The following is a 12,323-nucleotide window of genomic DNA, read 5'->3' on the forward strand; positions in this document are numbered from 1 at the left end:
TTGATGCAGATGGCATTATTTTATTCTTTTTTATAGCTGAGTGTGTGTGTGTGTGTGTGTGTGTATAAAACAACTTCCTGATCCAGTCATCTGTCAATGTTCTGTGAAAGTTTTATTTAGAAATCTGAAATTATTTCTAAAGTAGAAGAATGCAAAGAACACTGGTATGCCTTCCTATTGTGTGTTATTCTATTTGCTTTGACACCTTTACTCTCTCTCATTTTTTTCCTTAACCAATTGAAGATAAGTTACATACTTAATAGTCCTTCACCCTAAACACTTCAGTGTGCATTTTCTAAAAATAGGGATACCCCTTTACATAACAAAGTAAGAGTTAACCAATGTCCGTAGATTTGTAATTAATACAGTATATTTTATCTGTTCTCTCATCCCTTTTTCCCGTTTTGTCAGTTGACCCAATGTTGTCTTTTATAGCATTTTTGCCTCCAGCAGAGCATGCAGCCGAGGGTCAGATATTACATTTAGTTTTCATGTCTCTTTGGCTTCCTTTAATCAAAAACAGTTCCAAAGATTTTCTTTGTCTTTCAGGACATTGACATTTTTAAAATATATAATCCTCCCACCTTTTATTGATGTTAAATCCCTCTTTGTCTGATGTTTCCTCATGATTAAATTCAGGTTTTCCGTTCTTGGATGAAATACCACATTGTTGATGGTGTGGTCTTCTTACAGGATCCCATCTGGAAGTAAATGATGTCCATGCTCTTGACTCACGGTTTTAACACTTGGTTAGCATGTTGCCTGGCTTTTCCACTGTATGAATAGTATGTTTTTCTTCATTGCAACTAATAAACTGTCTGTGGAGAGACATATATTAAGACAATGAAAATGTCCTGTACTTCTTCAAACAATTGCCCTAGCTGTATCATCCACTGAGACTTCTACCTGATTCTCCAGCACAGTAGTTACAAGGGATTATTTTCAAACTCCATCACTCTTTGTACATTTATAGTCAGCATTTAGCATTCTACTGTAAACAAGAGCTCTCCCTTCTTTCTCTTTCTTCTCTTTTGTTTTTCATGTCTTTCCCTTTCTTTTCTTTTTCTTTTTCTTTCCCTCTTTCCCCTCCCTTCACCCTCCTCCCTTCCTTCTTTTCTTATTGTTAGGGGCCCATACATTTCTATTTTCAAATAGTTTATAATTACTTTACTTAGTTATTTGGGGGCTCAAAATGTCCCAGTTTGGGCCAGTGTGAGTCCCATGAAGTTGGTCTCTGTGATCTTGTGACATGTCTCCACCCAAACTTTTTTTTTTTTTTTTAGCACTTCCTCACTTTCTGACGTATCAGGATATTTTAGGCACAACTTTTACCTCCCATGCCCCAGCCCTGGAATCAGCCATTTACTTTCCATTTAGTAGAGAATGAACTTACATACCAAGATCTAGGTGGCTGGTATGCTCAGTGCTAGTGGAGAATGTGCTTTGTGACTCTTTCAGAAGGCTAAGATAGGAGATATATCCAAGTATATACACAGACACCTGCACACACACACACACACGTTCACATAAACATGCCTATACACACATTTTAGAAACCATCAGTTCACACTAGCACTTCTGTATCTATAGCGCTGTTTCTTGTGTTCATCTCCCATGTTTTCATATCCCTTCTTCCACGGTGGAATCTTGGCTCCCAGTGATGTCATTTTCTCATTTGCCCAATGCAGTAACACGTCTACAGTAGTTTCACAATTGCTTTAAGTTGCTCAGGCCACCACAAGCAATAAACCGACTAAAAGCTGTTCAGGATTAGTCTGCGATTCTTCTCATCCCTTACTGCCTAAGACTCAATGTATGTAGTCAAATGCTAAGTTTATAAATAACTTTGATTAGTTCCTTTCTTCTTTTTTTTCTTCCTCTTCCTTCCTTCCTTTCCCTTTGGGGTAGTTACAATATTCATTAGAAATACAATCGATTTTTAATTCAGTTTAGTTTTTTTCCTTTCCCATTTTTTGTATTTAATTACAGTTGTGTATAGAATATTAGCTTGCTTTTAAAATCAGTGTAGCACATTTTTGAATTAAGAAGTGATGAATAGAGTGTGAAAGTGATTAGTGTAACAGAAAATTCCAGGAATGTTTCTTAAATGCATTGCCATCTAATTTTCATTTAAAAAATGTAAGCTGTATCTTTTCAGTTGCATAGATTCTTACCAAATTTCTAAATGAATAGTTATATTCTATGTTAGTGAGTTTCCTTCTTCAGCTTCCAGTGAATATAACATTCCTTTGTTTACGTAAATGGTCGTGCATTTATCTCCCACCAGCAACCGTAATTTTAGAAAGCGGAATTAAAAGATACTTATGTAGACGTAGGAACAAATAAATGATGGATTCAAAGGGGAACTCAGAAAGAATTGACTCTGTCGGGGAGTTATTCTTAAGGTAACATCACGTGTTTCCACACTTCTGCTCCCGAGCATGGACTGCCTCTGCATGGTGATGTCACCCGTATCTCCTTGGCTGGTTGATTTTGAGGACGCTGGCACCTAAGTCCTCATTAGGAATTCATAAGCCATTGCTGAGGTCTGGCTTATGATCTGAAAGAAAAGGAATTCCTTTTTAAAACTGCCAACTTTGGAAGGCAAATACATTCCAACGTGTTTGTTTAGCAGATTTTTTCCCAGCAGGTATTACTAAGATTATAATATGGGTCTTAGTCCACCCCAAGTCAAGAGTGCAAGAAACGGCATGTTTCTTAACGGTCTTTCTATCAGTTTACATCAAACTTGAGGGCTTTCTTCTGGGTTTACAGGATGTTTAATCATAGGCACGGGGCCCCCACTCCCACCTTCACGCTGGATCGTGCAGAAGCTCCTGTTGGCTTCTGTTTTCCCTGGTTCTCACCAAAAAGACAGGTTTCTAAATTTGTCTTTTGGATTGCAAGAAGCCTGCTGCTCTGGTCCTAAGTGAGGCAGAGGGTCCTTGCTGACTTCTGCAGCCTAAGAGCTCTGGTCAAGTTCACCTGTGTTTATCTCAATGACTCTCTCTGAACCCCTCAACCTGACCAGAGATCCGGGTGCTGGCACTCAGTCCCCCTAAGTCCCACCAGAGTTCATCTCTCCCCTAGTTGGTGGTAATCTCCCCTCTAGTTCAGCCCTCAGATGCTTTCTGCTCACTTTTTTTTTTTTCCTTTCTGGAACACCTCACACACTAGGCCTTCAGAAAAGATTGGAAGAGGGATTGTTTTCCAGAAAGTCATCTTCCACTCTCTGCCAGGAAAACGCCTTTGAGGCAAAGTGCTACAGGGACTTGGCTACTTTCTCAGAACGGAAGGAAGAACAAAATACAAACTAGCATTTCAGTAAGGTAGCCTGCCACTTACTCTTTCTCCAAACTGCCAAGGCCTTAGAGCAGAAATTAGATTCTGTCCTCTGTTCTGTAGGAGTTGAAATGTTTTTCAGTTGTGGAAACCAACTTGCTGTTTCTCAGAATTTAAAGATGAGTGGGAATATAAACTGCGTAAACACTGGTGATTCACCCAAATTGTGCATTCTGCCCCCAGTACTCCACCCCACCTCTTTCCTTCCCCCAGCTCCCAGCATCTTGCTGCTCAGAGCTGAAGACATTTTGTTTTTGTTTTTCACAGTAATTTACCTTCATGAGTTTCATCAGGGTGATTCACATTTGGGGAATTATGTTTTGCCATAGATCTCCTGGAAGTCAACCATCCATAAGAATACAAAGTCAGCCTTGAGTTATATAGCGTAGAGGAGGTTTCCAAAGACAGTGCTGGAACCTCGCCATCGAGGCTTCATTCAGAATGGGATTGTTTTCAAACACTCTAGTGGCCAAATGAAGTCAGCCATGAATCAGGAAAGCAATCAGGGTATCTTATGAAATTTTGCGGCATGTCAGAAATCGCTGAACAGGAAAAAATTGTTAAAGGAAACTCCTGCATACTTTTCATGCAAAGCCCTACATTTGACTGCATCTGTAAATCAGCGTTGTATATACACATTAAGTCCCGTATCTGTTGAGCCCAGGACAGTACACACTCAGATCATCCTTGGGAATGTCCGCACCTCACCTGGGCTGATGAGGGTGAGCAAAGAAGCCGAAGAAGGGAGAGATTCCCCAGGGCTCAGATTAGAAAGAGTTCTGCATACTCAGTGGGATCCCCCGTGGGGAGTCCTTGGGTTTCAACGTATTGCTTAGTCCATCTAAAAAATCTGGAGTTGTGTGTGTATGTTGATATGTGTGTCCTTCATTAAACACTGTTCACCATGTGTCCGGTTATCCAAGCCTGGAAGCCGGCATCCTCATTATTTCCTTCTTCCCCGTCATTCTGTACATATTAGTAAAGCCTGCATATTCTGTCTGCAAAATTATCTTATTTTGTCAATTTTTTCCATTTCTTCTGTCAACACTTTATTTGAGATTGTCTCTAAGCCATTATATCCACATCAGAGAGATTAAATACACACACACAGACTCATAGCTTACATCTGCCTAAAACCCTTCAATAGCTCCTCATATAATCAGAAGACACTGTGATATCTGACCCCTGACTCCTCTTCCCATCCTATCTGAGCCACTAACCTCACTTACTCATGACTCTCCAGCCACACTCTTAGCTCTTTCTCAGCCAAGAGCCTCTGCTCATCTGTTTCTCCCTCCTGGAATCCACCTCCCGACCCCTGTTCTTCAGTTCTTAGCATGGTTCTCTCTTTCTCTCTTTTTTTTTTTTTTTAACTTAATTTAATTTACTTTTTTAAAACTGAAGTATGGTCAGTTTACAATGTTGTGTCAATTTCTGGTGTACAGCATAATAATTCAGTCATACATATACATGCATATGTTCGTTTTCATATTCTTTTTCATTGTAGGTTACTACAAGATTTTGAATATAGTTCCCTGTGCACTACAGTATAAACTTGCTGTTTATCTATTTTATATATAGTAGTGGCTTTTTGTTTTTAATCCTTCAAATTTCACTTAAACATCAACTCAGCCACTTCCACCCCCATTTCGTATTTACCAACACAACACCCCATTCATCAAATTCATGGCATTTTTCTGAGTTTTATTGTTATATATTTAATTTTCTTAACTGCTTTCGTCTGCCTTCCCCCAGTAGACCATGCATTTTGTGAAAACAGGAGCCAAGTCTGTTCCTCTCAGTATTGTTTCTTACTTGCTGGATACAGCACTTGACTCATACATGTACCACATACTCGTAATAACTTCCCATAACTGTAAGTGAATTAACAAGTGGATATAAGGCTGGGGAGAGGGGGTTGTTTTGTTCTGCAGCAGCAGTTTAACCCCATTCAGAACAAGGCTCAACATAAAATAGCAGACCCTGCTGTCTGTTTTAGTAAGAAACGATTTGGTTTAGATACTGAGATTTCTCTGCAAACATACCACTCAGGCGGTTGTTTCTTACTGGAGATTATCATCAACCTGGATACCCCAGACACTTTGATCGGAGGCCTTTTGCTAATTCTGAATTCTCCTTTCCACTAAATCTCTGGAGAAGACAATGCATTTTTAAATAAGTGGAGCCTTAAAAATATTTCTCCTTCGAGGTCCTTTTTTTTTTTTTTTCTCTTAATTTAGGTATATAATAGCAGAGGTGGCTACATTGCTGACAGTGGATTAAACACTGGAATGAATTCTGAGGAAAAAAGAATTTTTCAAAGGCAGCAGTTAATGTTTCCTTAGCCAGTGGATAATGGCTTTTAGGTGCTAATTCTCCCCCATGAGCGAGCTGATCTGCCATTACTGTCAATGCGATTTATAGACGCTTATTAAAGGAGGAATGGGCTCTTGAACACGGACCGTCGTGATTTTTCTTGTAACTGGGCCGTGGTTGCTTAATACTGCTTAACTACTTTTTTATTATTTATGCTCCGCACACATAGTCTATTCCTTTGAGAAAAGAAAACAGATGTTACGTGTTATTTTTATCACTGAAACCGCTCAGTCCTGCTGAACAAAATGTGCTTCCCTAATGCAGAGCTGCCAAGACCTTGACGATTTGGAGTCATCTTTAATTTTAAGTATTAGAAATATTTTTTTCCTCGATATTCCGTTACTATCAGTTGGTTCCTTAATGGAGCTTTTAAGAAGAAACATGACAGTTTCAGGATCAGGGTGGGTTCACTGAGTTAAGACTCAGATTTTAACATAAGAAAAAAGATAAAATAAGCAACAGAAGGAGACATAAATGCCCAACTGATTTTTTTTTAGCTTTGCATATTCTTCATTCCATATAGCTTGTTAATTCAGTGTCTCTAGAGATTTCTGTCTGAAAATTATTAAAGGCTAATTTTATTTGCTACCAAAGAGGTAGTTCCAGACAGATTAAGTAGTATTGAGGTCATTGAACAAAGGAATTGAAGAAGGGGAGAAAACTGATGTCATAGGAGAAACCAGAATTGCTAAGGATTTAATAGTATTTTTGCATGGGAGAAACAAGAGGGAGGCATAGTGGGGACAAGGGAGGAGAGACAGCTGTTTACAGTGGTATTCTTTTGTATTAAAAAAATCACATTTGCAGAGAAGGAATCAGAACAAACTAATAACTGAAAACAGTCCAGGGATGACAGGACTGCCGTTGCCAAGATCAAGGGACTAGTAAAGAGGTGTGAAAATTAAGTAGAGCTAAGTACAGCTCAGGGGAGAGTTTTCTACACCAATGAGTTTATTAGCATCATAATCAATTTAGTATGCAGGGAGTTTTTCTTGCACAACAAAAAGTATGACTTTTATGATCTACTTACAGGCCTTCCCTTTAAAATGCCACCTAGTATTTTATTGTCTTGAGTTAAAGAAATGGAAATCTATCAGACTGGTTGGAGGAGGGGTGTTCAATCTTGCATTACACCCAGAAAGAAGATTCAGTGCATTTTCTCAGGGGCTGATCCTGGGATTGGCTCTAATTAATATTTTCATTAATGTCATGGATGATGGGACAGGGTAAGCTCAATGCATTTTCCAATTATGCCAAATTGAGTAGTGGCACTAGCACCTGGAAGAACTTGATTGCAATTTAAATGACCTTTTTGAGTTTCTGAGGAAAGTGAGTGACAGTTTAATTAGACAAGAACAAGATGCTGGGAGCGAATCACTAGCAATGATAAGAGTATTTTACACTGTGCTTTAGAAAACATGCTCACTGAGATCTTTGTTCACTTTGACTTCAGCCCTGCAGGTAGGTACAGTTATCACTCTGGAGGTAAAGATGGGACTAGATTGGCTTTTAATGGGGGTGGTGGAGAAATATGGCCGATGAACAGGGATGGGTTCACACTAGAGTGTTTAAAGATTATACCTTTTGGTGACATGGACTAATTTTACAGGAATTCTCAAAATTGGGCATGTCTTGAACTGGTGTACTGTGCTCCATTTAGGTATCCAAAACATAAGTGCAAGGAAAGTGGCAGAGGTCCAGAAGAGAGCAACAGAAAGTCTACCATGATCAGGAGAGCCCTGGTTCTAGGAATGACTGGGAATGATTCATACAGAAAAGGGAAGAAGAAAAGTACATAATTAATTTCAAACACATTTTCATGGTTCATTATTAGAAGAATAGTCCGCAGCTCTTCATTATTTCTATGGGAATAGGAAAATATGCAGTTACTTTTTGTTTTCTTGAAGCACATTCTTTATAAAGCAAAACATCACATCCCCATGAAGCTGTGCTGTATGGCTTTCTACTGGGATGATTTAGGGCAGTCATTGCCCCTAATCCTTCTCCCTTCCTTCCTTCCATTCCTTCCTCCCCTCCTTTCTTTTCCTTTCTCTCCCCTCCTCCTTCCTACTTTTTTTCCCTCCCTTCCTTCCTTCATTTCTTCCTTCCTTTATTCTTTCTTACACCTTTAAAAAAATTCTGCAGCTTTAGTTAATGAAGATCATTTTTGTTAAGGCTAAAATTTGGACAGAGATTAAAACTTGACCTAAGAAAGTTTTATTATTTAATTCAGCTTCACCCTGTAAGGTCATTTCTCTGTTTTTACTGTATATATAGCTGAATATCAAGGAGGTATGTGGATCCTTGCATTTTAAAATGTGAGATACAGTTATGGAAGCCTAAAGCTGAAAGTGCCTTTCAGATGCAGAAAATAATAATACGTTATCTTCCCTTTCAGGGCAAATGGCAGGGGATCATACGAGGCTGGAGTTTCATAACATAGAGACTGGCATCATCACAGAACGGCGGTATCTGTCTTCTGTTCCCTCCAATTTCATTGGCCACCTGCAAAGCCTGACTTTTAATGGGATGGCGTACATCGACTTGTGTAAAAATGGCGACATAGATTATTGTGAGCTCAATGCCAGGTTTGGCTTCAGGAACATCATAGCAGACCCTGTCACCTTCAAGACCAAATCGAGCTATGTTGCCTTAGCTACGTTGCAAGCCTACACTTCTATGCATCTTTTTTTCCAGTTCAAGACAACATCCCTAGATGGACTAATTCTATATAACAGTGGGGATGGAAATGACTTTATTGTGGTTGAATTAGTTAAAGGGTGAGTATAGGTCCATTCAATGACAAACAAAGAAAACTTTGGGAAAATGAACATGAGTTTACAAAATTACACATTAAACTGAAGAAGGTGGAGGGGAGTGGTTTGCAAAGAATGCTTTTGTTTCCATCACTTCTTAGGTATCTTACAAAGTTAATAGGGATTCAGCACAGTTTTTTTCTACCTACATTTCCATATACAAGGTACAAATAATGCCCAGTTCCAATTTATTGTAGGTATTCTATTCTATTCTATTCTAGTCTTACTCTTCAAATGTGGATTTCTGTACTGTGCACACAGTAATTCTACAAAAGAATTTCTACACATTTGTAGGCTAATTTGTTAAGTTAAATAGCTAATTCATGCAACCAGTTTACTTCAATTCCACAAAATCCCATTTAGCTGAAGCTTAATTCTATGCCAGAGTTTCTTAAAGAATTTAGAAATAAAGATTTTTTAATGACATTTCATTGAAAATGTGATGAAAATTTGATATATTTTCATTGATTTAGGTATTTATTCATTCAATTGGCGAATGTCATTGTACATTTATAATCAACTAGATAATGCGCCAAACACTAATTACATACATATATATACCTTCCTTGCCACTCCTGTGCACATCTCAGATTCCACCAACCCTGAGCCACACAGACGCACACAACCTGAGGGGATACAGGTGAACATGTAAATTTAGCAGAAAAGCACTACAAAGTTTCCTAGAATGGTCTTGTGCAAAGGTTCAGGAGCGTCTTCAGGGAAGCTGGGAAAACACATGCGTCAGGGAGAGGGTGCCTGAGCTGAGTCTGAAGGCTCACTGCTCATTCCCCTTATCGAAACAGGCATTCGGGATGGATGGAAGCAGGTGCACGAAGCTGAGAATTGCCAGTTCATTGTGGTTGGCAAAGGATGGAGAGAGTGGTGGAAATGGAGAGTGGGTAGTGAAAGATACGTACCTTCCAAAGTCATGTAGTGGAATGCAGACCACAATTTTAACAATGTTTATCACTCTTCCCTGTATTGAAGACAATGAATAATCCTCCTTGCTGAAACAGAGTGGCACCTCTTACCCTCTTGTTAATTGAGCTTCTACACGACTCACCCTCCTGACTTCTAGCGAGGGGGCAACCACCTGAACAAAAGATCTCAGTGTTGACATCTAGCTGGACTCCATCAAAAATTCAAAAAGTGATGGCACCTTCCCACCTTTGCTTTTTTCCCAGGTACTTACATTATGTGTTTGATTTGGGAAATGGTGCTAACCTCATCAAAGGGAGCTCAAACAAACCTCTCAATGACAATCAGTGGCACAATGTGATGATCTCCAGGGACACCAGCAACCTCCACACCGTAAAGATTGACACGAAAATCACCACGCAAATCACCGCGGGAGCCAGGAACTTGGACCTCAAGAGTAAGTGCACGAGGTCAGAGTAGCAGGCAGGAGCCCACGTGGTCTCCTCCGCTCATGTGGCACATCCTTTACTTTGGGGGGTTGTGTGCACACGTGCACGCACGCACACGTGCACGCACCTTCTGCAAAGACTGACCAGAATTTCATTTCCAGCATGTAATTAATAATACAACACACAAACCTCTGTTCCCCCTTTAATGTGGGAGAAACATTTATTTTTAATAGCAGCTCAGAACATGCAGCACCTAAGAATGCATGCATGATTAAAATTTAAAGAGTGAGAAAAACATATTCTTAGTCTTGATATTATAAAGAAAAGTAGGCATTTGCAAGTTTGTTTAGTCCCAACAGTTTTCAGTCGATTTGAAGTCAAGATAACCAGATACCTAATGAATTTCCTGTAGAACTTCACTGGTTTTCTTTTCTTGGTGAGATTTCCTAGATACCTACAGATTCTCCAACTAACAGGGGTCTGAGTCTGGCTAATAACCCGTGTGTCCAAAGGTGATTCCTTCCCAAGCCCCACAAACACCAGTGGGAATGTTCTTTCACCAACTGCTAAGAAAACCTTAACAGACTTTTTCCTTCCTTACTGATACTTGATTTCTCAAGTGAGAAAGACAAAATGCTTAGAAAACATGTCAATAAGTGGCAATAATAAGAGCCATTTCTATCTGAATGGTCTTCGCGATTCACTAAAAGCATACCCGCATATCCCATCTCATTTAACACGACAGCCAGACAAGACATTATTAGCATTTTCTTGTGCATGCAGGAAATCTGAGCCTTGACTGGCTTGCCCGGGGTCAAAACAACTGCTTCAGCAGAGCAAAACGTCACCCCAGTTCTGACAAACGCCCCCTCCTTTGGTCCTTCTGCTCTGTCCTGATGCATTTCAAAGCCCCGCAGGAATCACTGTGGTCACATTTTTTGCTTCCCAAGAGCTGTTCATTTATATTAATGTGATCTTTCCCTTTGATTTAAAAGATAAAAACACAGGAGAGTTAGGGGACTGGAAGGAGAAAATCCAACAGAATTCTTTCTAGAGAAAAATGTTTTTTCTAAGTAAAGTGAAGGAAGAAAGAAAGGTGTTTCACTTTCTGTAACTGCAGAATATATTTGCAATCCTGATGCTGTATTTGTCCAACACACAGAATGTGTGCTGGTGGCTGTCTCCCTTCTCTCTGAGTGGGGCTTCTTGTTGACTTCAAAGAGAGCCTGTTTAGGCCCACAAATCTAATAGCTTAGCTCAGAAAGTAAAATGAGATTCAAAGGAAATGCTGTTTAACAGGCTAAACCTCTTTCTTCTCTCTGACTGAAGTGAATGGAGTGCATTTTCTGTCCCTGTTTCGGGGGTGCCCCTGTTTTGCACAGCGGGCTCTGGTGGTAGTTGTCAAGGAAAAGGAGAGATGGTGACACTAAGTGTGCTGGCCCTGCTAGCCACCAAAACTGAAGTGAAATGGGGTCCTGTTCCCGTAGGGAGAGACCTCAGTAGGAGTGAATGAACGTCACTGGGGAACCAGGGATACTGAGTGGGTGACTGAAATGGCTGGAAAGGAAGCAGTTCCTGGTTGGTTGAAGTAAGTGACACTCACAGACTGTCAGTGAGGGAACAGAGAAGCAGTGCAAGCAGTGGGTTCTGTGTCCCTGGACAGTTAGGGCATTGTCTCCTGAGAGGTCAGTGTTTGCTTATTGTCCATTAAAAAATCACAGTGAGGGTACTTGGACATAGTTTGGGATTCTTTTTGGTGGTTGAGGGGACCATTAGAAACCTAGGAAACCCTCAAGGCTGATTTTTATTAAATGCTCAGTGTTTCATGATTCTGAATATGAGAGGCTTTATCCATGATAAAATCTAAAACCATGAACTGAAAATAGCATGTATTTATTTATTTATTTATTTATTTATTTATTTATTTATTTATTTATTTATTATTTTATTTATTATTTTATACATAAACATTTTTTATTGAGTTATAGTCATTTTACAGTGTTGTGTCAAATTCCAGTGTAGAGCACAATTTTTCAGTTATACATGAACATACATACATTCATTGTCACATTCTCTTTCGCTGTGAGCCACCACAAGATCCTGTATATATTTCCCTTTGCTACACAGTACAATCTTGTTTATCTATTCTGCATTTTGAAATCCCAGTGCCTTCCCATCCCCCGTCCCCCTGGCAACCACAAGTTTGTATTCTATGTCTATGAGTCTGTTTCTGTTTTGTATTTTTGTTTTTTGTTTTTGTTTTTGTTTTTTAGATTCCACATATGAGTGATCTCATATGGTATTTTTCTTTCTCTTTCTGGCTTACTTCAGTTAGAACGACATTCTCCGGGAACATCCATGTTGCTGCAAATGGCGTTATGTTGTCGATTTTTATGGCTGAGTAGTGTTCCATTGTATAAAT

General features: G+C 39.5%; 1 protein-coding gene across 20 annotated transcripts in view; it reads left to right on the top strand.

Annotated features, from left to right (window-relative positions):
• NRXN1 (neurexin 1) overlaps positions 1–12,323 on the top strand; it is a 1,020,679-nt gene that overhangs the window by 483,166 nt on the left and 525,190 nt on the right. For all 20 annotated transcript variants that reach the window (XM_064494502.1, XM_031466987.2, XM_064494491.1 and 17 more), the window contains 2 exons: positions 8,117–8,498; positions 9,719–9,909. In XM_064494502.1, coding sequence (XP_064350572.1) covers positions 8,117–8,498; positions 9,719–9,909 — 573 coding nt within the window. The remainder of the gene's footprint in view (positions 1–8,116; positions 8,499–9,718; positions 9,910–12,323) is intronic.

This window comes from Camelus dromedarius, chromosome 15 (genome assembly GCF_036321535.1).
Source record: "Camelus dromedarius isolate mCamDro1 chromosome 15, mCamDro1.pat, whole genome shotgun sequence".
Taxonomy (NCBI): Eukaryota; Metazoa; Chordata; class Mammalia; order Artiodactyla; family Camelidae; genus Camelus; species Camelus dromedarius.